General features: G+C 45.7%; 1 protein-coding gene across 4 annotated transcripts in view; it reads right to left on the bottom strand.

Annotated features, from left to right (window-relative positions):
• The window catches only part of stxbp5a (syntaxin binding protein 5a (tomosyn)), a 74,634-nt gene that overhangs the window by 32,596 nt on the left and 17,916 nt on the right, over positions 1-24,122 (bottom strand). For all 4 annotated transcript variants that reach the window (XM_068724484.1, XM_068724485.1, XM_068724487.1 and 1 more), the window contains exons 3-5: positions 12,453-12,534; positions 11,500-11,600; positions 3,193-3,327 (exon numbers count right to left, since the gene is read on the bottom strand). In XM_068724484.1, the coding sequence (XP_068580585.1) occupies positions 3,193-3,327; positions 11,500-11,600; positions 12,453-12,534 (318 nt within the window). The remainder of the gene's footprint in view (positions 1-3,192; positions 3,328-11,499; positions 11,601-12,452; positions 12,535-24,122) is intronic.

Here is a 24,122-nt window from a genome sequence, read left to right as displayed (position 1 = left end):
TTATTTAGAATCCAAGACCTTATGAATTGTGACATGATCACTTACTAATATGCAAACTGCACAAGAACTGACTGCAAATCTTTACACTGTACGGGAATCGTTTTATGCAAATCCTTAAAAATGTTTTGTAATTTCCACCTTTCCGAGTGCGTAGGGTGTTGGAAGGCTGGGTCCCCCCCCCAGGAAAGGTCACTGTTCCGGGCCTCCACCTGCCGCCTCCCCAGGCTGCAGGTGGAGGCCGGGATGCTTCCCTAGTAGGGCGCTGCTGGACCAGCTGAGGACCACCCATACGTAGACGCATGAAAAATTCAAACAAGTAATTACAGAGTCCTGAGTGGGAGAGAATAAAAGAGGACAGAATGTGCCTCAGGCCAACGTGAACTATGTGTCACAGGAAGCCGTTAACATTTCACCACTCCTGTCCCGCTTCTGCACCCAGTGACCATCTAGCTGAATCAAATCAAACACGCAGACGCTGCCAGGTACAAATATATAAATATCCTCGCATATACAGTGCATACATAAAACGATGCGTCATTTCAACAAACACAGATTCACCTTCTGGCAACGTCCTTAATGCCTAAAGCCCCGACTGAACTATAGCGCCATGCAGTCGGTTATGTACTGTAATATATGTGAGTCATACAAACGCACAGAGGCGCCGGGCCGGGCCGGGCCGAGTCGGGCCTGGGGCCTACTGGCACAGCTACTGCGGCTCGTCTCCAAATAGTAGGGCCCGGGGGACGATGACCCCGGTTCTAAACTCATTACAGCGCTGACAATAGAACAGAGGTGTAGGAGGCGGGGCTTCAAATACAATCTTTAAAATGCTTTTAACAGCACTACATGCATGAGCTCCAGTTTATGACAATAACACTAATGTAGACAACTCCAGGTTGACGATGATACTGACATATGACCTATAGCTTAGAAATTCAACGACATTTCGTCGAGTCACAGCAGAGGGTCCCAGATCCCGATGGGGCATCTTCAAAACCCTTATTTTAACAGTTAGCATTTTTCTCAATAAGTTATTTAAACAATGAATCAACTCTAAAAGAAAATAGCTGCTACAGTAATTCCAGTTCATTTAGATCAAGTGCTATCTTCCTCCCGACGACAGCGTCACAGAAGAACAATGGTATGGAGACCGAGGCTTCTGTACCTGGACTACCGCTACCCTACCAGCCCCACAGCTGGCAGAGAACAAAAGAAGAGAGAAGAAGAGAACCACGTCACGCCGCTCTGATCCGGGTCAAAGCAAACCCCAGACACACACTGGCGCATACATGTATAGACATACATGCAAACTGAGAGCTCCTGTAACGAAGCCAACGAATCACTGCCGCCATCTTCAACACACAGCATCCCACTGTGTGTGTGTGTGTGTGTGTGTGTGTGTGTGTGTGTGTGTGTGTGTGTGTGTGAGGGAGTGTGGCCTGAATGGACAGTGTTGAGGTCAAACAAAAGCTGTATTTTTGGGTGGCTTGAAGAAATGGAGGTAATACTGAGTGTGACCTTTTGAGACATCAGGTTCTATTTCTGATTCTAATACAGACGCCAGCGTTATGGAACGGACTAATCTCCCTTTTAGCTTAGTCAAGCGAGCGGTTATGGTTGATGGAGTCAAAAAGGATTGGTCATCAAACCAGAAAATAGATGCTAAAATGTTCTTTGGAATTTGCTGAATATTAATGGAAATATCACTTGATTCAAGGATACTGACTTAAATTCAAGCAGGATTTTTTTACATTTTTCTCCCCGCTTTATCATTTTAGAAAGATTTAGACATTTTGCATATAAAGCACCATGAACGAACGTAGATGATGGGAACACATTTTCAATGTCCACTCTTTGGGCAGGTTGAACCGGTCTAGGTCATGGTCTAGGAGCAGTGTTTGGGGGTGTTTGGGGTCTGGTACCCGACTCACCCCATTCTTCACCTCAGATTACCGGATATGTCCCGCCTCTTGCACGGTTACTTTACTTTTCATAGAGAGAAATATAAGAGTAAGAGTAATATGAACAAAACATTGACATCTAGGTGAAACGAGGTGAAGAGGAGTGAACGGTGAAGGAAAGGTGAAGGAAAGGTGACGAGGAGTGCAAGTTATTGCTTGTCCTTTAAGAAGAACTCCTGTATCTACCTCTCTATCTTATCCTCCACATCTACCCTCCTTCTCATCGTTATCACTCCCTGCCTTCCTCTTCTGCCCTTTTTTTTTTTATCTAATTGAAAACCTTTCCACCTCTTCATCCTCACTCCTCTGCACACCTCCTCTTCTGCTCTGCCCTCTGTTACCTGCATGTATCCCTCTGTCACCGCTCCGTTCCTCTCCTCCATCACCTTCCTCCTCTGCATGTCCTTTACCCCAGGCAAAAGCCCCGTCTCATCCATTCCACTCCAGTCTCCTCTGTCATACACTCCCCTCCTCCCCTCCTCCCCCTCCTCCCCCTCTCTCCCACCACTCACTCTCGCCTTTTCTCCCCTGCAGCCCTGTCGACAAGACGAGACGTCTGTGTGTACCGTACACTGATCTCGGCAGACACCTGTTCCACCCCCTCCCTCCTTCCCTCCATCTTTTCCCTCTCTCCTCACCCGCACACACACACACACACACACACATGCAGAGAAGGGGATGGGGGGTGGGGAGGGGGGGTAAAGCGTGAAGCAAAACGCTCCAGTGAATAATTTAAGTCTCTACAGCAGGGAACCAAAATGGAGCCTGTCAAACTGACGGGTCCATTGAAACAGCAAAGAGACAGGTCGCTCACTACCTGGAGTCCGATACGGTGCCTGGAAGTGATAGACTCACTAATGATTCTTTCTTATCTCATTATATTTAAGCTACAATAACCTTTTTGAAAAAGGTAAAATGCTGATTACACCGCATCGCTTGCCTCACTTAAGTGGTGCAAGGTGAGTCAACGGACCCTGGGATCAATGTTGCAGTGCTGCTGATATGAGTTTGATTCCTACAGAGTTCAAATATCGATCTGCGTATCGGTGATTCACCGTGGATGAGAACCCCCTCCATGCCGCACAGAAAAGCTGCACAGCAGCATGCCAAGTTGTGCAGCCTTTGAAGAAGAAGAAGAAGAAGAAGAAGAAGAGAGCAAATGTGAGGAACATTCAGGGTATTAGGAGTGGGAGGCAGCATCAGAGGGTGACACGTGGGCAGTTACACTCACAGTTCAATGGCTTTGTTCCACATGATGACGTAGCCTGAGAGCATGAAGGACTCCACGTTGACGAGGTGGATGTTCCCTCGTTCTGTGCCGATGTACAACCATTTACTCTGGAAGGGCAGGTGGCAGAAGGTTATTCTGTGAAGAGAAGGAGACACCGGTTAAAAAGAGCAGAGAACGACAGAGGAAGAGGAAGAGGAAGGGCGGAACCGGGGAGGAAGACACAGACAGCCGAGAGACAGAAGCTTCTTGAAAAATCACTCGGCGTCCTATTATTAACGGGAGACAAATTATGCAAAACTGTGAGAGGATTATTTACCACTCCACCAGGTCGAAGCAGTCGAGATGAGAGCGGCAAACCAAAGAGACGTTTGAGTCATTCAATCAGCCACCGTCTATCCACACCTACGGGTTACATGAGGGCAGAGAGACTCCCAAAAGTCTCCTGATGTCTCCGTCATCGCTCGCCCGTCTCCTCCTCTCATCGATCCATCACACTTAAGTTTAACGAGAGGTTAGAAACCCTTCCCTCCTTAGCTGTGGCTGTCCATTCATCTTTTCTCATCCCTTTTTCATCATTTTGCTCTTTCATCCATCCTTCAATCCGTCTGAGGAATAGTAATATACAACCTTGGTGATCCGCCTTGCTAATATTTCAAGGGCGCCGAGCTCCTCCGGCGAGCCTTTTCACTCCGCACGGGGCTTTTGAGCTACACCTGTGGACTTCAGAGGCCTGCAACTATAGGACGACGCCCCTGGCTCATCGGCCGGGACACACCACCCAAGTGGGGAGATGAATTAAGTTGCATCCGCTTTCTTCTTTGTCCATTGCTTCCAACTGGAAGGACACGCTAGGCTGTTTCCTCTGCGCTTGCAATGGAATCACTCCGCACGACAAGTTTAATATCCGAACGTAACACCTGCTTTAAGTAGATTCAGTATGTCAAACAAAAATGAAATAGTGTGTTTTCTTTTTATAAAAGCATCTGGTTAATAGGGAAAGACTCTAATGTGGGATTGCAGGACTCGAGCTCTGGTCTCTGGTAGTCTCTGGTATGATCATGTGACTTCTACCTGCACAGTGTAAGAAGGTGACACTTCCTGGACTTGGAAAAAAAAAAAGTGCTGCAAGGGATCCGCGCAGCAATTATGTTTCCTCCTGAACATATCTGGCAAAGGATGCCGGCAGTATGCAGTATGGATGTATTTTGTAGGAGGAAAGGGTGAAACAGAAACCTTGCATTATACTGTATAAATATACATACACTCAATAGCACAGCAACACATGGATTTGTGTAAACATGTCCTTGCAGTGACTTTGAGTGTGTGTGTGTGTGTGTGTGTGTGTGTGTGTGTGTGTGTGTTTTAATGCGCAGAAAGCCTCTCTCCCTTTATCTCCAGCTCTCTCTCTCTCTCTCTCTCTCTCTCTCTCTCTCTCTCTCTGAATCTTTCACATTGTTGCTGCAGGGCTGTATTGAGAGTAGCAGTTCCTACTACAACACACACAAACACACACACACCCACACAGACACACACACACACACACACACACACACACACACCTTCCTCCTCTGCCCCAATGCTCCAAATCATGAATATATTCATTTTTTTGGGGAGGAATTGAGCTACTTGACATAAATCTCATCCACACAGTCCAAAAATGTGCACAGAGACTCACGACACACTCAAACACACTCACCTAGATTTGCATACAGCAGGAATATGGTCTGGCTTAATCAAATATGAGAGTAATACTGTAAGAGCTGCACACGCTCATTGAAGTCTGATCTGATGAGGCAAGTTGACTATGAGCAACGTCACTGTCTTGCAATCCGTCCTCCTGCAAAATATGTATTTATACACCACCCATACAATGTATTGCAATGTGATGTTTAGGGTTGCAAGAGCACGAGATGACTTACTGTACCGTGAACCGCTGACCATTGAGACGCACACACTCAGACTACAGACTCACCACAGACGAGGTGACTAAGAGACTTAGAGCTACATGACTTTTCATGACAACTTGCGGCGGACTGTCCGCTACAATTCATGTCCTCTTCCATCTGCACAAACAGAGTTGCCTCATCTGTGCACACCAGGGCTTGAGTGAGTGCATGTGCTTGCTTTTCCCGGGGTTACAAACTCTGTGTGCGTTTATCTCTGTGCCTGTACATGCTTTTGTGTGTGTACGTTTGCATGTGTGCATGCTTCTCAGCAACTGATGTGAGTTCATGTAATCACATATGTACTGTAAATGTACTGCATGTTGTATATACAGGTTCTGACGAGTGAAGCCGATGCGGACGAGTCTTAAAACTTCTCTCTACTGACCCGTGAGCAGTGAGGGCGACTCCTCTCGGTTTCAAAAAGAGGCCCAACTGTATGGAAGTCTAGTCTAAAATGACTCTACTTCTCTCTTCATTTATTCCCTCAGTAAACATTGTAAACATGAGTTTATGGTCTCATACAGCATGATGTTCATTTAGTACATTATGGTCCAATTAGAGTCAAACAGACCATAAAGTGGAGTATGCTTTAGAGCCGGCTTACTGTGATTGACAGGTCTCTACCGCTACCAGAGCGTCTCTACGTCACTTCCGTTCATTGGTTGCAAAAAAAAACAACCAACATGGCGACGGCCGTAATCCAAGACGGTGACGGCGAAATCGGCAAACTCCACAAACCAATGGGTGACGTCACGATGACTACAGTCTGTGGTTGTATGTAAATATGCTTGATCTGTGTATGTGCGCACACACAAGCCAAATGATGAAGTGTTCTGAGAGACAGTATTCAAGGGCCGACTGAGAGGCAGTGGCAGGAAGCATAATTATACAAATTTGCTTCGCAGTTTAGCAGTGTGTGTGTGTGTGTGTGTGTGTGTGTGTGTGTGTGTGTGTGTGTGTGTGTGTGTGTGTGTGTGTGTGTGTTTCCATTTCTTTGTGTGCAACTAATTGTTTGTGCAAGTGTGCTTGCGTGCGTGTCATTGTGTTCACACTTGTGTCCTGCTTCAAGTGGTCACGACACACAAAAAGGCAGCTGCCGGCTCGCAGGCTCAGGGCCAAACGCGTCGCCTCAGAAATGACAGACGCCTGCCACACACAGCTCAGGGTGAACTGCACCGTGGGCTGGACCAACGAGAGCGCGGCTCCCTTTAGAAAGTCATCGTCTGCGAACGCTTTGGTTTTCTGTGTCGCTCCTATAAGCAGAGATCTGTGTCTGCCCGTCATTAGAACGTCAAACACTCTGATCTAAACCGACTTCATTTAGTTTTGAATTTTTTTTGTTGTTGATAATAACGTGTGAAAGAATGATTTGGTTCCAGTAATGAGCATGCCATTGCTGCAGCAAAGCAGTAATAGGACTCATAATAGAACACTTAATGAGTTTTAAGATTATGCAAAAATGTAATGTGTTCAAATATATATCTATTAAAGAATCGTGCACAGTGATGGCAGGGGAAGAGGCTGACAGGAAAAGAATGAGGACCATGTTTCTACATAATATATATATATATATATATATATATATATATATATATATATATATACATATATATATATATATATATATATATATATAGTGGTATCGTATATTGTAATGTCATCAAATCTGTGTCTGTTATTTCATCTGGCCAATATTCGTATCAGAGCACAGAGCAGTTTTAGAGTAATGGAGAGGACAGATATTCCTTTCTACCTGGAACTGGTGATTCAGACAATGCAGAAAACAACAACAACAACAACAACAAGTGGAATAAGTGTTGACGAGTCTGTAGATGTTGGAGAAATTCACCATCACCGTTTAACCAAGAGAACACAAATCAAGTAGACGTACAGTATCCAATTGGCAACGCTCCAGCCCAGGCTTCTTCTAATCTGATGAGAGTCCAGAGACCCCAATCTACGAACAGGGTCCCAATTAAGAATTATCTTAATTGAGTCTCTCTCTCTCTCACACACACACACACACACACACACACTCTCTTAAACACATTCACACTATCTCTCCGCTCTACACGAGCAGAGCACCTGCGGAAAAAAATCAATCCGGACCTAGGCCTCGTGATTAAAGCAATGCTGAATTCACATTCACAGTTCTTTAATATGCACTCGCACCGTCAGAAGGTCACGCTGGAGAGAAAAAAGGAGAAGCAAATCGGTCAAATATCGTTCGGAAACTGTAATAAAAGTATTTCAATTCATTTAGTTGATGCACTAGCTTTGTCGACAAACTCCTGAGTAGATATTTTAAAGTGGAACCTAAGATTCAGGTTATATAAAATTCTAATATTAAGTTACTAAGTTTTATCTGTGTTGTCTGTGTTCCGGTGTGTGTGTGTGTGTGTGTGTGTGTGTGTGTGTGTCTGTGTGTGTGTGGTGACCCTGGCTACCCTCTCTCATCATCTCCCATCACATCGCCCTGCATTGACGATAGCTTCCACATCTGCAGTGCATCCCTGTGAGGCCAGGAGGTGACGAGAGCATCCTACGCCAGGATGACTCGGCAGGATTTCTTCTGCGCTCCCTCCGTGCCGACACTCCTACCCACGGACTGACTCACTGCTCTCTGGCTGAGGCCCAGTCTGTCTCAACTCCTCCTGCTCCTCCCTCCTCTCCTCTCTCTCTCAGAGCCTGTGATCTGATGTGAATGGATGCTGACGCTGGAGGGCTTTCTGCAACACTGCTTTCGCCCATCAACTCGAATACTGATCAGGGGAGGGGAGGCGAGAAGAAGGAAGGAAGGTGGGAGAGAAGGATCTGTTTCTGAGTATTGGAATGAGCCCTAAGAAGACAGGAAACGTAAAGACTTCAAAAGAGGAATTTGGGTTGTATAGAAAATAAATGAGTAAACCAAGTTTAGAAGAAACAGGTCAGTGCAACAGCATAGCATGCTAGCAATGGGAGAGCAGTCCATCGCCTATTTAAGGCGGGTTTTCCCGTGTTTTAAAAACAGCATATTTGCACCTATTGGTGGAAAAGGGTATTAATCGCTTCCTTGCCGAGAGAACGGTGAGAAAATAGAAACTAGTCTCATGTCTGTGCATCACGTATGGACTTGGAGTCAGGAGGCTATTAGCCTAGCTTAGCAGGGGGAAGTTAAGAAAAGACGACCCGCGCCTCTAAAGCTCACACACTGACACGTTGTCTTTAGTTCAAGACAACAATTTGCGGTTTCACGGGGAGTTATATACTGGAAAATCGGCTGTCGTTTCCAGTCGTTATGCTAAGCTAAGCTAATCAACTCAAGGCTCTATCACCATAGTCGATGCAGACATGGAAATGGCATCAATCTGCAGTAAGTTTGTAGCAGAGAGGCCACAGTTTATACCTCATGAACACAACATCCTGGGTTACATACCACCCTTAAGACCTTTGTTGCATGTTATACCCTTCTCCCTGCTCCCTTCTCCAGTCTCTGTTTCTACACTTTTAAATAAAGACAAAAATGCCCCAAAAAAATTAAAAGAAAAGATGGTATCAGTCTTCTCAACTCACAGAAAGAAATTGTAAATTCCTCAAAATGTTCTTGATTCAAATGAAAATGAATATCTGTTTTGAATCACTGGTTAATGATGAAGGTTAAACATGAGTGTTTCATTTGTCTTTTGTTCCTTCTTTCTGTTAGTAGGCTGGTTGGGTGACTGTCTGCTCTGACTGAAGTCAAGCTTTGAACAAACAGAGAGAGAGAAAACAAAAGGAGCGAGGGTGAAAAGTGGGAGATGGGATAGAGGGTGACTAAGACTTTTATAGGTTTTACACGTCTGTCGAATTCAATCCTGCAACTATAAACCGTCAGCACTGCGTCAAGGCTTCACTTCAACAGCAATTCTTACCTTCTGATGACACTGTGATCTTCTAATAACCATTGTTGTCGTAACCTGATGCTATTTCTTTTGACAACTATATTACAAAGCAACCCTGGGTGTGCACACCTTTTATCAAAAAAAAACAACATACAAAGCAGAGAGATATTTATAGCTTTTAGAGCCAGAGGAGACCTTAAAAGCTTCTCGGAGTGCAACACACTCGGTAAAAACTGTGCGATAGAAAAGTTGAAATAAGACGGACTCAACAAAACCCTGACGGTCCCATTAACTTCGGAGGCTGCTCCTTGGGGCGCCAATTATAATAATGGAAGACTGCAGAGTTGTGTATCAGTTCACAGAGGGGTGAAACGGAGTGCTGATCAGCAAACACTTGAATACAATATAATACCGATGTACGGGTGAGATGCACGTACCGTTCATATAACACATTTCATATGCACTGCTGCAATAAAGACACTTAACAGTTTAATTGCATTGAAAGCAAAACGTATAAATTATTCCACGCCAATTAGGAGATGAGTAGTCAACAAAATCATACCTGTAATATGCATGCATGGTCACACATAGAGTTAATGTTATTACTTGATAAATGTGTTTACTTCCATGGATCTATATCAATACCCGCTTATCCCCCGAGAGGCAAACCCAGCCAGCGGATGTCCTTGACGGGTTGCCAGTGTGTCGCAGGGCTAAATGGCAACACACACACACAGCGATGTATTACCATCATCAATGCCACCGTGCCCATTATTTTGTGAAGCGAGCGCACGACGTGGGTGTCGGAGCCTGACAACATGTCAGGATAAGCTACATTTTTTTCTACTTCCCCAGCATCATTGTGCGCCAAGCAGCATTCACTGGACGGAGCAGTCCTGGATCAGTGTGGTGTGTGTGTGTGTGTGTGTGTGTGTGTGTGTGTGTGTGTGTGTGTGCGCTATAGGCGTCAGATGATACAATTACTTGTAACCCAGCTGCTATGTGTTGTGCTTAAGTAGACAAACGCATTCACGAATAGGCAATTAAGTTTCCAGTTTAAGACGTCTGATCCCCCTCAAGCCTTCCTCCTGCTCGTGTCACCTGTCACTCTTCTGTTCTTCTTTCACACAATTCCGTTACTCTCCCTTTTCCCAAATTCTACTTCTCTTCCTCACAAGCCTGTACTTTCACTCCTGCCCACTGCTTCAGTTTAACCTTCTCCCCCCCCCCATGTTCCGAATATCTCACGTGACTTTGCATCATCTTCTTCTTCCAGCTGACTACTCCTGAGATGAAGTGACTTCGCTCCTCTCTGCCGCTCGTGTCTCCGAGGTCTTCGCGTTGGACGGCGGTGCTTACTAAATGTCAGAGGCGGTCGAGCGCCTACGCAAGAACACAAGGCGCCCTAAAGGACGCTGCCGGCCACCTGTCCATCACATCAGCGCCGTCTCAGATCATTGGCTCTGACGTTTTAACCCGTTCCCCGCTTTTAACCGTGACAGATCACCGGCCAATGATACGATTGGCTCTGATGGTTTATCGCTGCGTCCGTGATTGGAGGAGACAGCGGACGGCGACTTCCTCGAGGTGAGGTGATTCTGCACTTTGCTCGTCTTGTATCTCAGACTTTTGACATTCGCAAATCGAACATTTTATTTATTTTTTTTTTGCTTGTCAGCCAAATATCAGTTCTTGGATATTGGAAAACGGTCCCTCATGCCAACTCTCTAACCACATGGAACACCACGTTGACAGTGGAGAGTAGAAGCGTGAGAGTAAATGAAAATATGTCATGCAACAGACGTTCCTGGACTCAGATCATTATATCGTCACATGGTTAGATTTGTCTGATGAGCGTTAACTGTAGTTCTTAAAATGATCATCACAAAAATCTGAATCTCAGAAGTTTTAATTTCACACACCATCCACCATCTCAAAGAGTGTGTGACGCTGTGTATATTAATTGCGTGTGTGTTTATGTTTATAGTCTGTGTGTGTGTGTGTGTGTGTGTGTGTGTTACAAGCTGCTGGTGTAAATCTTCAGGTGTTTGGGTAGGTTCACAAGTGTGCCCCAGTGCTGGGTAAAGCCTCAAAGGCAGAGCAAGTAAGTGACCCAAATAATGAGTGTTCAGTCAGAGACCAACAGAGACAGAGACAGAGAGAGAGAGAGAGAGAGAGAGACAGAGAGAAAGAGAGAGAGAGACAGAGAGAGAGAGAGAGAGAGAGAGCCTCGATGTCGCCTCCTTTGCCCTGTGCACAGTTTAACAAGCGCAAAGACACATTTGCCAAATGAAATGCCGTCTGTTTGCATACAGCATGACAGTCAGTGAGAACAGTTCACACCGCGACACGGGGGCCTCTGCTCAGAAAGACACAGCTCGTGTCGCACCAGAGCGAGTGTGAGGGCGTAATCGGGGAGAAAAAGACAGTGGTGGCGAGACGGACACATGGAACGAGCAGAAGGTCTTTCTCGTGCAGTTTTGTTCGTTTTTTTCTCGTACCTCTCTTTGCTGAACTTGAGGGAGTGGAGGATGGCCGGTCTCTTCTGCCTCAGGTTCCACAGGTGAACGCTGTCGTCCGCCAGAGCGCTCACCAGCGCTCCCTGTCACAAACAACAACAAAAAAAAAAGAGTCCTTTCATTTTATATTCAAGGGTATCACACGCACCGTCGTGTACGTTGTGACGACAGAAACGTCCATTTAACAGACTGCTCTCCCCTGAGCCCGACATGCGTGAGTCACGCTGTACTCCCTGGAAACGGGTTTTAAATCAGGACTCCTTCTCCCAGGTAACAGCAATGATTCATAAGATGTATTTAAATGTATGTGAGCGTGTAGGAGGCGCTAAAAACCGTCTCCATCTCTCTCAGGGGTTTGTTTGAACTGTCACAGTCACAGACGCTGACACACACACACACACACACACACACACACACACACACACACACAACCCAACTAAGCATGAAATACTGCATTTCAACATGAAGTAAATCAAACTCGCCACGTGAATCAGGAAGCTGTAGGTGTTCAACACGTATAGAGATGTTTCCAGCATGTCAGCTGGTTAAGAATCTCTGGTGAGAATCGACCGACAGTTTCAATAAAGTTGTCAATAACACATTAACAATTTAAGTAAGACATGAGGGGGATGAGCAGAAAAGGAAGGCGAGTTACTTTCACGCTACCAATACGATCGTCATACATCCGTTACCTACAACAGCACACGGTAGGGACTACTTTCTGAACATTTTAAGAGGGGGAAATGCAATAACCAGGGATGAGTATTTATGAATCTGCCCATAAGCATTATTAACAGACATACAGCACAGTGGACGTTCCCCGCAGAGTTACCTGTCCTTTGGCGATGCCTCACTGGAGTAACACACATGTTTCTGACTCCAATGTTTCTCTGGTGTGTGTGTGTGTGTGTGTGTGTTTTTTTTTCGTGACCTACCTCATTGATGAGGAACTGCAGCTGGATGACGGCCGCTCCGCTCTCGTGCTGACAGTAGCACTCCACGCCCGGACGACCAAACCTGAAAGGTTCTGTGTCAAGGAACGTACGGTATCATACGCAGCACCGAAGCTCTCTGTTCGTTCATGCACTGAACTCAGACTCCCCGCATGCCTTTAAGTCCCATTCCTTTAACTTCCCCATTACTGTAACTATTCAACACCCTGTAATTGTACAGCGTAGGGCTTAGTTATACCAGCCAGCTTTTTTATTCTAAGAGCATATGTTCTTATGTTTAAGGCACTTATGAGCACCTAACACTATTATTCAGGTGGATGATTGCAGTAACAGTTGTGTGTTGAACAGAGGAGAGTGCTGGGGAAGGAATACAGTCAAATCAAAACAGAATGCTGCAGCGAGGGAAAAGAAAACTGTACCGGGACTGAGGGGGGAGCAAATGGAAGGGGTGGGGGGGTGGGGGGGAGAATTCAGATATTCAAATATACAGATAAATGAATCAGCAGAGAGAGGAGGTGGATATTATGTGAGCAGATGAGAAAATAATCGCAGGGAGGGAGCGAGCGAGAGGGAACACAGTTATACGGAGATCGGCAACTCTGATAAAAGATGCAGAGGAGAGAGAAAACATGCGCAGAGGGGCGGGAGGATGGAGGAAGAGAGAGAGAGAGAGAAGGAGAGAGAGAGAGAGAAGGAGAGGAGGAGGGACTGACAGAGAATAACTGGCTGCTCCTCCTGAGGACAGTGAATGGGTGAGCTTACTGATTATAGCCATTCATTCTTCCCACGACTCTCAGGACTAAGGTGTGTGGGGGGGGGGGGGGGGGGGGGGGGGATCTTTCATACAGGGGGCACATAGAGGTGTAACACCCTGGGGACCACGCTATTGCTCATCATCAGTTAGTGCGTGTGTGTGTGTGTGTGTGTGTAAAGGTGGGGGAGGGGGGGAAGGTCGTACGTCGCATGCATATGACCGGTTACTGTAAATTGCCTGCAGAGGTATCAAAATTATGAATACAGATTCAATTTACTAACTAATACTAATACTTCGAGCATCCATGTAGGAAACACAGAAAACAGTGAGAATGACAGAGAAAGAGAGAAATCCCTTTGTTTTACCATTAATCAGAATAAAACTGCATCACAATGGTAATGATAATGGAAGCAGTAGCAACAAGAGAACAAGCAGAGCCCCAGAAATATAATTCAAGCACCGATAATCAAGTCCTCCTTTCCCACAGTGCAGACTGCGCCTTCAGCTCCCGGACAGGCCCCGGTGTAATTTATTAAGCTCTAATGCATGTGATCATTCCTGAGGTGTGTTGTGACCGTACCAATGAATAAAGCCACCTCATCAACGGAGCCAGCGCCACACACACACACATACACACACACACACACACACAGCTTCTTTTCCTTTTCGGAGTGAATAAACAACACGCTGTGGTGCAAGCAAACAAGTGAAGCACGAACGTGTTTTCATCCTTTCATCATTCAGTCCAACATATTAATCTCCATTCATTGGCTGCTATTTCATTTGTAGCTGACTGTATATTGGGTGCCGGCGTGATTCAGCAGCCTGTGTCGCTGCGTGGAAAGCTGGCCCTCGGCTCCTCGGGTGGATTAAGCTTTGACCTCCCCATCCCGGACCAGGCAATTAAAGAACTACAGCTCTGAGCCACTGATGCCCCGAGTCCCTGTCCAGAAGAAATCCACCAGCTTCTTGGGATTTCAGCCAGTAAGCCCCCAGAGAGATTGAGCAGGCCTAAACTATTACACCTGGAGGGCGCCGCCAAGTCAACGATGATCACAATCGTCCCCTGTAGGACATAAAACGTCTCATGTCCAGCAGCCACCTGCCTGTAAACCCTCAAGACCTTTATTTCTGCCTCACTCCACTTCAAACCTCCCAAAAGTAAAAGAGGGGTAACCTCTGACTGAACACACAATGCATGGGATCTATCCCATTGAGAGTAGTGGCACTTTACTTTAAAATGGTTCTAAAAATGTTCACAAGCATTTGTTGAAACCCACACATTTCCGTGTTCATCTAGTCAGAAATAAGCGCAAATCACAACGATTGCAACTCCACCAACTGTCAAACTGAGGATGAGATATAGGAATGATCATCAGCGCGCACAGAGCCACTGTCACAGCCAGAGGATGAGGACGGAGGACCCCGATGCTCCCTCCACTTGACCTATATGGCTGCGACGCTCAAGGATACTGCTGCTGGCACACGCTGTCACAGGCTGACGTCCACGCAGCTTCCAAAAAATGTGCAAGTGAGGGACAGCAAGCTAGCTTGGATCGGCTCATTCGAGGAGCGCCGCGATGCACTGTGTGCCGAAAAAAAAGCTTTAATTATGTCGCTTTTTAATTGTTCCCGAGCTCAGAGGGGGGAGGAGTCACGAGAGAGAAAGCGCCGCTTGTGTCGTTGCCGTTTGCCAAAACATAAGAGGTGCTCCACCACCTTGAAGTGTCAATTGAATTACTGGTTGTACATGCAAGTAATTACTGGAGCTTTATCTTCATAAACTGAGCCGCAATAAGTTCACAAATGCTCCCTAAATTGTGGAAAGGCTGAAATAAAAATATGCAGTAATGTTACTTTTCGGTCACCGTGTGGTTATATTTCCTTAATGCCCGTTTCAATATGCACTAAATATCACCACTCAATAACATCCCATTGGTCCAATAAATCGGTAGCAGTCTGTAGTACGACCTCTCGACACGGTTTGCGCTTCCCCTCTGTTGCAGAAGTTGTTGAGCATCCTTCTTGTGCGTAACCTTCGTTCATGGCACAGTGCCTGTGCGGCGTGTTGGTTTGGACCCAGCGACGGTGCGGTCCATCTCACTCAAGATGACTTCATCGCTGCAGCAGGCCACAACGAGACACCAAATCCAACGGGAGGAGACTCGACTTCAGAGCCAAAGAATGTGCAAAGAATATGGCCGATGTGCTGCATTTCACCACCAGCAAGTTAGTTTAGACTGAAGTCCTCTCTTTGTATTTAAGAGAGACTAGTACTTTCACTTCATGTGCATCTTATTGTTAAAAGTCACGTTTTTTATGCACGTTATCAATTTGTGCATAAAACAACCTGGAAACTCAAGAGAGAAAAAGAGACTAACTGCAGATTATTTTTGACATCACTCAAACCAATATTCCTTAATGAGATATATATTAATATGAGGTTGACGTCACCCACAGCTGATCTCAATGGAGCATCTGGCTTATATATCTCCTTATATATCTCCTTATATGTCTCCTTATATATCTCCTTATATATCTCCTTATATGTCTCCTTATATATCTCCTTATATATGTCCTTATATATCTCCTTATATATGTCCTTATATGTCTCCTTATATATCTCCTTATATGTCTCCTTATATATCTCCTTATATATGTCCTTATATATCTCCTTATATATGTCCTTATATGTCTCCTTATATATCTCCTTATATGTCTCCTTATATATCTCCTTAATCAATGCATCGGTTTTTGAAGCTCTTATATTTAACCGCTCATGACACAGATGAGTAGTAGTCAGCAGGAAGTTAACATCCTAGTTAAGTAGTTAACATCGATTGAGTCAGACTGACTCTCAAAGAATATCTAGAAAAAGTACCACAATGATAAAAACAACAACTAGTAATGACTTGTAAATAATTACAATAGTCATCTGTAGATAATTTGTCTTACTCATATAACTAATTATTTTATAAATCTGAATTACTACCTGGTTTATGATTTCCAATAGTTTTATGATAAACCAATGAATGATTTATTAATTGTTTGACTATAATGACCTCATCATTGACTGTTGGCTCAGAGACAACGACACATGTATGATGTAGTGCGATCATAAAAAGGTTATGCATTTGAATTCCGCTGCTCTCACTATGAGGAGCTAATTCAATCTTTGCTCGGCGCGTGAAAAGCTTTAACATTTGTTTTTGGGGAAGCTGTTTACCACAGCGGTGTCAGAATGTCTTTCCTGTAAAATACACGTTTCCTCTGGCAGTGTGCCTTTTCCCTCGATTTCACGCCAGCGTGGGGAATGACATCATTTCAATTTCTGTGGGCTGTTTTCACATCAATGGCTTTTGACACACTATAATAACATTTACAGAATCTTTCACAGGATCGGAGAAAGAAAGACGTTATGAGACTCGGAGTGCCTGTAATGAACACGGTCGTACTTTTTAATGATTCCTGAACCAAATGGAGGGGGCATTATCCTGTAGGTTATTAATTGCATTTTACCCACAATATTTCCTCGGGGGAAACATGCTGACACATCTGGAAAAAAATCCTCATGTACAGAGGAAGTAGTTAATTTCATTTTTGTTATATTGTTATGCAGAGAAAACATTGTTTCACAGATAGGAAAATGTGAACGAGATTAAAAAAAGATGTCACATTTCTGGTCATACTGTGATTCACAAGTGATATTGAACCGCTGAACACAAATGTTCCCCTGAGCTCTGCAGACGCCAGTGAAATCAGATGAACCTGTCTGACCTCTGCTGACTCGTGAAGCGACACGCATCGCTTTACAGGGAAAAGTTCCTCGACGTCTCCGTTGCCGCAGTCAAATGTTTGTTTGTTTTTTCCAGTGTTTTAACAAACACGACCCAAAGTTACGCTCCAGCGCCTTCGACTCCGTCCACTCGGGACGGGCTCCGTAGGAGATGTGTCACTGTTGGCCGACAAGAGCGTTCCTCATTTCCGTTTCATCCGAGCGGAGGCTCCGTTTGCCACAGTGCACCGACGGTGAAAGTGGACGGTCTGACCGCAGGCAGCGCTGGGAGCGAGACAAGAAGACAGGAAAAAGAGAGGAAGACGAGAGACCCACAGCAGAAAGTGGGTCAGCTCCGCGTGTCGTCGAGCCTGATGGAATTCTCCAGAGCTGTTCTGGAAGTCAAAGTTGACTGATAACTCACTTTTATGCCACTCCACTTGTGTTTATTTTTTGTCAAAGCCACGGGCAACTCTCCTGACAAATGAAAGGTGAGTCACCGGGCATCTGGCAGAGCGGAGTTGTCACAGAGAGAATTGGCCGAGTAAAGTCGGGAAAAACAGACCGCAGGTTTTACGAAACTGCTTTATCCAGGAGGAGAGCGGATCCTGATAAGTGTAATTGAATAGGGATGAGCCTGTGTTTCACATGAGAGCAGAGTTGGCTTGCCGCTTGTCTGCTGACTTCAAAACACGTCATGCCTCTGTATATTTGAGGAATAAATAGAAAAATGAAGGAGCAGCGAGCAGCTTTAGATGAGAATAGAAAGCTCCAGAAGGATGGGACCAGGAGGAGGGTGGAGGGAGATGAGAGGCCCGTTTTTAACATGAGCCAGAGCGGTGACAGATGATGGGCGAGACGAAGGAAAGGGGAAAACGGTAAAAACAGAGGAGCCATCGCAGAGGAGGAGACACAGAAGGAGGAAAAAAGGAAGAAGAGAGAGGTGATTAATGGAGGGTGAAGAGGAGAAGGACTCAGGGAGAGGCACTGAGAGAAAGCACCAGAAAGAGCAAGCCTGGGAGCACTGAGTTGCTATGACGTCGGGCCTGAAGTGACGTCAAAGCTAGCCACTCGTACATCACCCTGCCAGGGAGGGGGGGGCGGGGGGGGGGGGGGGGGGGGGGCCACGGGGCATAGGCTGCTCTGCACTCGACCCGGAGACAGCAATGAGCCGATAGGAGCTGGGCGGAACAGAAGGGAGGCAGTGCACAAATGGAAGTCAAAGGACGACAGAGAGAAAGAGGACAAAACGAGGAGGACGTGGGAGCAAGAACGTCCTCGCGACAAAAACAATACAGCAGCCTCCTGACACAGCAGCTGTGCAAAGACTGCAACCACAAAAGGTCCTCAACCACTTAGTCCACACATTACTCCCCTTTGATATCCTGCAGATCATCCGTAATTCTGAAACAAACCTTGACCAAAAGATGCCCGATGGCTTCCGTGTGTCACCCATCTCCCTCCCTCCCTCCCTCTGGCTGCCTGCGGCTGCTTACATCCAATTTAAAAGGCTGCTGCACCGTCGCTGGCACTCTGCTGCACCCGGCCGCTGTGCTCCACCTTCCTGAAGTCAGCCTTTTCTGGTGTTCCACCCTGACTTGGCACATTTGATGATGTTTATATCTTCTTATAACAGCCTTTTAAAGCGCACAGTGTATCGTGATAGTTCTGCTGCAAAATGCTTTTTGATGGATCAGTAAGTCAATATATTATTGTTTTGACACATTCCAGCAACCGTACTTTCTTAAAGCTTTGGCCACAAAGCAATGCATTTGGAAATGCAATGAATCAGATTAACGACGCTCTAGACTGCGTGTCCACCAGGGACCTCCCTTTACAACGCTGACGTGGTTTTCTTGGTTTCGACGGATGCTCTGGACTGAAAGGGCCGTTGTTTTTTTTTGTTGAGCTGAGCAGCACACCGGTCAGTGAAACGTGAGTCTCAACTTGAGCGAAAATGTCCTTTAAAAACAGGTTTTCAGCCGTCGCTTAGCAACAGCAGGAACAACGATTAGCATCCTACCGAGATGCTGGTGCACAGTGCGAGCTTAAAGAGCTCTCTGGACGCAGGTCTTCACCCTCTGACTTTTTAGAGATTTACCCGTCGCAGCTCTAAAGGGCCCTTAAGACTTATTCGTGTTCGTTGGTTTCCCTTCCCCCCCCCCTCCCCCGGGCAGAGCATTTAGGCAGCGGCGAATCCATCAATGACAGAGAGGAGCGCGAGGAAGCCACGAGATCCACGCTCCCTGACACGGAAGGGAAAAAAAAAACACACACAAGGGTATCGTCATGCAATCATACGGAAATGCATGCAAATAGCTCACAAATGCAATCCTACAGCACCGAGGAACAACCTAGAGTTGAGCAAACTGGTGATTCATTTGTTTAACACAGTCCTCGTATAAATAATCTCCCTTGACACATTTGATTTATTATGCAGGCAAACAATTAAACTGCGATTGGGGGGTGGGGGGTGGGGGGGGGGGGGGGGGGGGGGGGGCTGAGTATTTGTCGCTGCCTCAGCTTCCACACACTCACCTTGGGAAGCACTAAGACACACACACACACACACACACACACACACACACACACACACACACACACACACACACACACACAGATCTGTTATAGTCCCCGTCCCTAAGATTCATCCAGGTGACATGCTTAGTCACCTGGATGCCCAGTTATACTAAAACCATGGCTCTATTAAGAACTACTGTCCATGAATTGGACCTGAAACAGCACAGGCGAGGCGGGTTAATTGTAACCCCCCCCCCTCCTCGCTGTCTGGATAATGTGGATCGCTGTCTGGAGCGTGGCCAGTTCTGCCCAGTAGTGGGGTGTTAATAACCCAGTGAATCATCTATTTTTAGCAGGACAACTCAGCACTGAGCTACTGTACGACCACTGCGAGGCAAACATCTGAAAAGAGATGAGACAGAGAGAGAGGGGGGGGGGGGGAGGAACAGAATAAAAGTGTGGAAAGAGGTTTGGAAGGTGGGAAAGAGGAAGGGAGGGAGGGAGCGAGTATGAGAAGGGAGGCGGGAGGGAGGGAGTAAAGCGGTAAAAACTATGAAGAAGTTGAGTCAGCAGAACAGCTTGTGGCAAAAGTGTGCATAGCAAAGGAGAGAAAATGAGAAATGATGGGGGGGGGGGAGGGAGGAGGGGTGAAACACAACGGGACAAGAGGACGGAGGAGAAAGAGAAGGAGTTAAGAAAAGCGAAACACAAGAATATTCAGCTAGTATCACAAGCCTGATCATCGAGGACGGGACAGATTTTCAGCAATGCAGCCGTCACACTGTTTAATATTCTCATTTAGAGAGAGGCAGAGGCTTAACAGAAATCAGAAGGTCTGCTGTCGTGATAGCAATGCAAAGCCAGTTAAAGGATTATGTTCCAACAGGCGACGGAGTTCAACAATGTCTGCAAGTAACAAGTGGCAGCAAACGCTGCTTAAAGTGTGACGTTAGCATCGTCGTGATGCTGAGGACTTGAAAAAATAAGCTTTGTTTGCATTTAGAAGTAGCAGTGTGTGTGTATTTACAAAGGAAACAAGACGAGCGGAATAAACCACCACCAAGCAGATCTGGTAGTCACGGTTCTTTGGTTAGTCTGATTGTCTCCTGATTTAGCTCAAGATGGACATTTAGCCAGCTGGGGAGGAGACGGTCACGTGTCCGCAGTGGTCTATCCCTAGACCACTAGGTGAGTCTGTAGTGGATACGCATGTCAACCCCGTCTAATGGACAAAACCCTGTATGTGCCACCGTGTGTGAGGAAGAGACCGGAGAGAGGAAAGAACTTTGCTGGTTGGCAACACCACCAAACAACATTGATACTGTGCTGGAAAACCACAACACACATCAATCCTTCACATGGCAAAAGAGAATCAATGGTTCCAATCTGTCTCCACTAGAGCCACACGTTCACCTGCTGCACTCCGATTAAATCCCACCTGAACTACCCCCCCCCCCCCCCCCCCCCCCGCTTTCCGTCTTCCTCCTCTTTCCAGCGTTCGTCATCCATCATCTGTCCAGAATAGGGTTTGAAAAATCAAAGGAAAGGTGAGTCAAGACCAAGAGTTTCAACGTGGAGTCTTCACTGATGTTCAGCTTGGATATTGAACAAGGTTCTATAACTACTGTCGTATTGACGGGCATCAGGTGCCGCCTGCGTTAAGATGCTTAATGTGAAAATTGAAAATTTTGGGGCGGGGGGAAAACACAACAGATCGACAGATTATCGATTCAAGATTACATTACTGCACTATGGTTTCAAATCCCTCTTTAGTTGCAACAATAACTCCATGCACCTCATAAATAAAACAACGAACAACTATGAGAATCTTAACTCTTGATATAAAAAGGCTTTATAGATTGGCAATCCTTTTCATTCATGTCTAATTCACAAATTAGAAGTATAGAGAATTCTGTGACGTGAATGAAACGTGAACCACCGGGTGTCCAGAGGGAGACTTCCCACATTCCTCTCCCTGACGTTTGATCAATTTCACCATGAACACACAATGTTTAACAGTGATGCACGCTCCTCATCGGATATCGGAGGGTGATGAGGCAAATACAGGATGGATCCAGATGAGATGCTTGTCCTATATATATAAAATCTAAACGTCATACTTCACCCAATTAAGATCAATGTTTGACTTTGAGGACTGAGACAGAAGACGTCATAAGGCTGATGGAGAGGAAACTAGTATAACCTTTAAAATGACACGGGGAGGATAATGTAAGGAGAATCATGGTTTGGCTGTATGGACAGAAGATGGAGAGAGAGAGAGAGAAAAAAAAGGGAAAGAGAGACGGGGAAGAAGACACAAGCAACTGTAGGACTAAAAGTCTGTGACTGGGTTTCCTCCCGTCTATGAATAATGGATGTGGCGAACGGGAGCCAGCATATGCATTTAGATGGCTTTATGTATTACCCTCTCAAAGTGGTAGGGGAGGAAAATGTTTTATTAGAATGTAACTTAATGCCAAATTAACCTTTAACACATTCACACTGCCAGATAGAGGCTCTTTGTTTTTAATGCGAGCACCAAAAAGGCAATTAAATGCATCTGGACTGAGGAGCTTTCTCATCAAACACTAATCTAGTCTTAATTAGAACCATGCCAGGTACTGTACTGTAAAGTACTGTACTGTGGTGGATTGCACTGTACTGTGTTGGACCACACATTATTAGAAAGTGAGTAACAGGAGCATTCAAATGAACGTTACAACGTTTCACAAACACAGTCATTAGGCAGGGTTCCTGGAGCTATTCTCCCCACATCCCCAACACTATCTCAAAGCAATCAGGTGTACTCTACTGTGTGTGTGTGTGTGTGTGTGTGTGTGTGTGTGTGTGTGTGTGTGTGTGTGTGTGTGTGTGTGTGTGTGTGTGTGCTTTCTTGTTCCCTCCTCCCTCCTCTATCCTGACACACACACACACACACACACACACACACGCACCCTCTGGCACCGATATCAAACAAATCTTTTCAAAAGGTAGGACCACGGGAGATTAGCCACCGTTGGCCTCTAATGCGCTTCAGTGTGCCAACCAATGCAGAGCCAGGCCCCACTTTCAAGGACAGGTACCTGTAAGCTGCCAGCGCAGCAAGAGTCGGTATACTTGTGTGTGTGTGTGTGTGTGTGTGTGTGTGTGTGTGTGTGTGTGTGTGTGTGTAAGAGATGGACCGTTAAACTAAGAATCGTTGCACAGAAATGTCTCACGAAGGAGAGCTGTCAGGACAGACCCCGCCGTTCTAGATTACTCTGACAACTATGTTCCTCACATGCAAAGTGAAATGGAATGTTAGGGAGGTCAAATTGTAGAGAACTACGACGCTTAATTAATTCAAACGACTGGATCGAGTCGTCGTTACAGCGCTCCCTGCTGGCAGGAATGCTGTTGCGTCTGCTTTGGGACTAATTAGACACACTGGTGGGACACTGTGTATGGCTGTCACTTTGCCAATTGCACGTCGGAGAGGGGCGTCTTGTCAAAAGTTGCCGTGCGGCGTATCAAATATTAATCGGAGCGCTGTCCTTTGCTCTTTGATTAACGCGAGACAGAAGGCCAAGTACACCCAGCACTGGATTCATGAGTGAAAACACACACTGAGGTACTGCAGTGTTGCACTTTGTGAAGCATCTGCATTTTCTCTCTCTCTCTACTCTGATACCTGACACACACACACACACACACACACACACACACACACACACACACACACACACACACACGTGAACACATGAGAACAGCAGGATGGCGTAAGCAGTAGGGAAGATGTCCTTCAACTGCAGGACAGAGGTTGAAGCCCCTGTGTTGGTGACCATCTGCTCAAGTGACAAGAAGCTCAATCCCTGGGAGAAAAAAAAAGTGCAAGGAAAAAAAATATAGAAATAAATGAAATGATATATGTAACGAGTGAAGAACAAAATGCAAAAAAAACCATTTGATCGTAGCAATGATGTGGCGTTCTTAGAGTCACGCAGGTAATGAGGCAAATGATTCGCAATCTACTACATGAAAGGTGAAGGGGTCATAATTTGAGCATGCAGAAAATGCACTTCTGCATGCAGCACAACACTTGAGACTGTGCAGACTGTACGCACCAACTGCACATGTGCAGACACCCAATGTAGAACAACAGGGTTCCGCTCTTTTCTGAAGATCGAGCTGGTATGACGGACAGGGATCACACCACACACACTAATAAGTTCCTCTCTGTGGAAGATGTGAGGTCTGTAACTTATGTATGAAATCACTTCTTACATGCTTAGAAATTATGACAAATTGATCATAAAATAATGCACCAGCAGCTGTGCTAACCACTTTAACCTCATTCGAACGTTTAAAACAAGTTGAGAAGAAAGCAAGCTGGCGTAGTGTCATCATACCTGCTTGTGCTAACATGTGACACGACTTGACAAAAAGACTAAAGGTCAAAAGGTCACCAAAATCATTAACAATCACTGTCTGAGGATGGACATCTATACCAGATTTACTAGCAAGCTGATATTTGCCCTGAACCTACTGAATAGAGCGGAAACGATTAGTTGATTAGTTGATTTACTGATTGGTCAATAAACAGAATATTAATCAGCATTAGACA

This window comes from Cebidichthys violaceus, unplaced genomic scaffold, assembly GCF_023349555.1.
Source record: "Cebidichthys violaceus isolate CVI_PGR_0920_01 unplaced genomic scaffold, fCebVio1.0.p SCAF_31, whole genome shotgun sequence".
NCBI lineage: Eukaryota > Metazoa > Chordata > Actinopteri > Perciformes > Stichaeidae > Cebidichthys > Cebidichthys violaceus.
The sequence above is the reverse complement of the archived record's forward strand: the minus strand, read 5'-3'. Positions and strand labels throughout refer to the sequence as shown.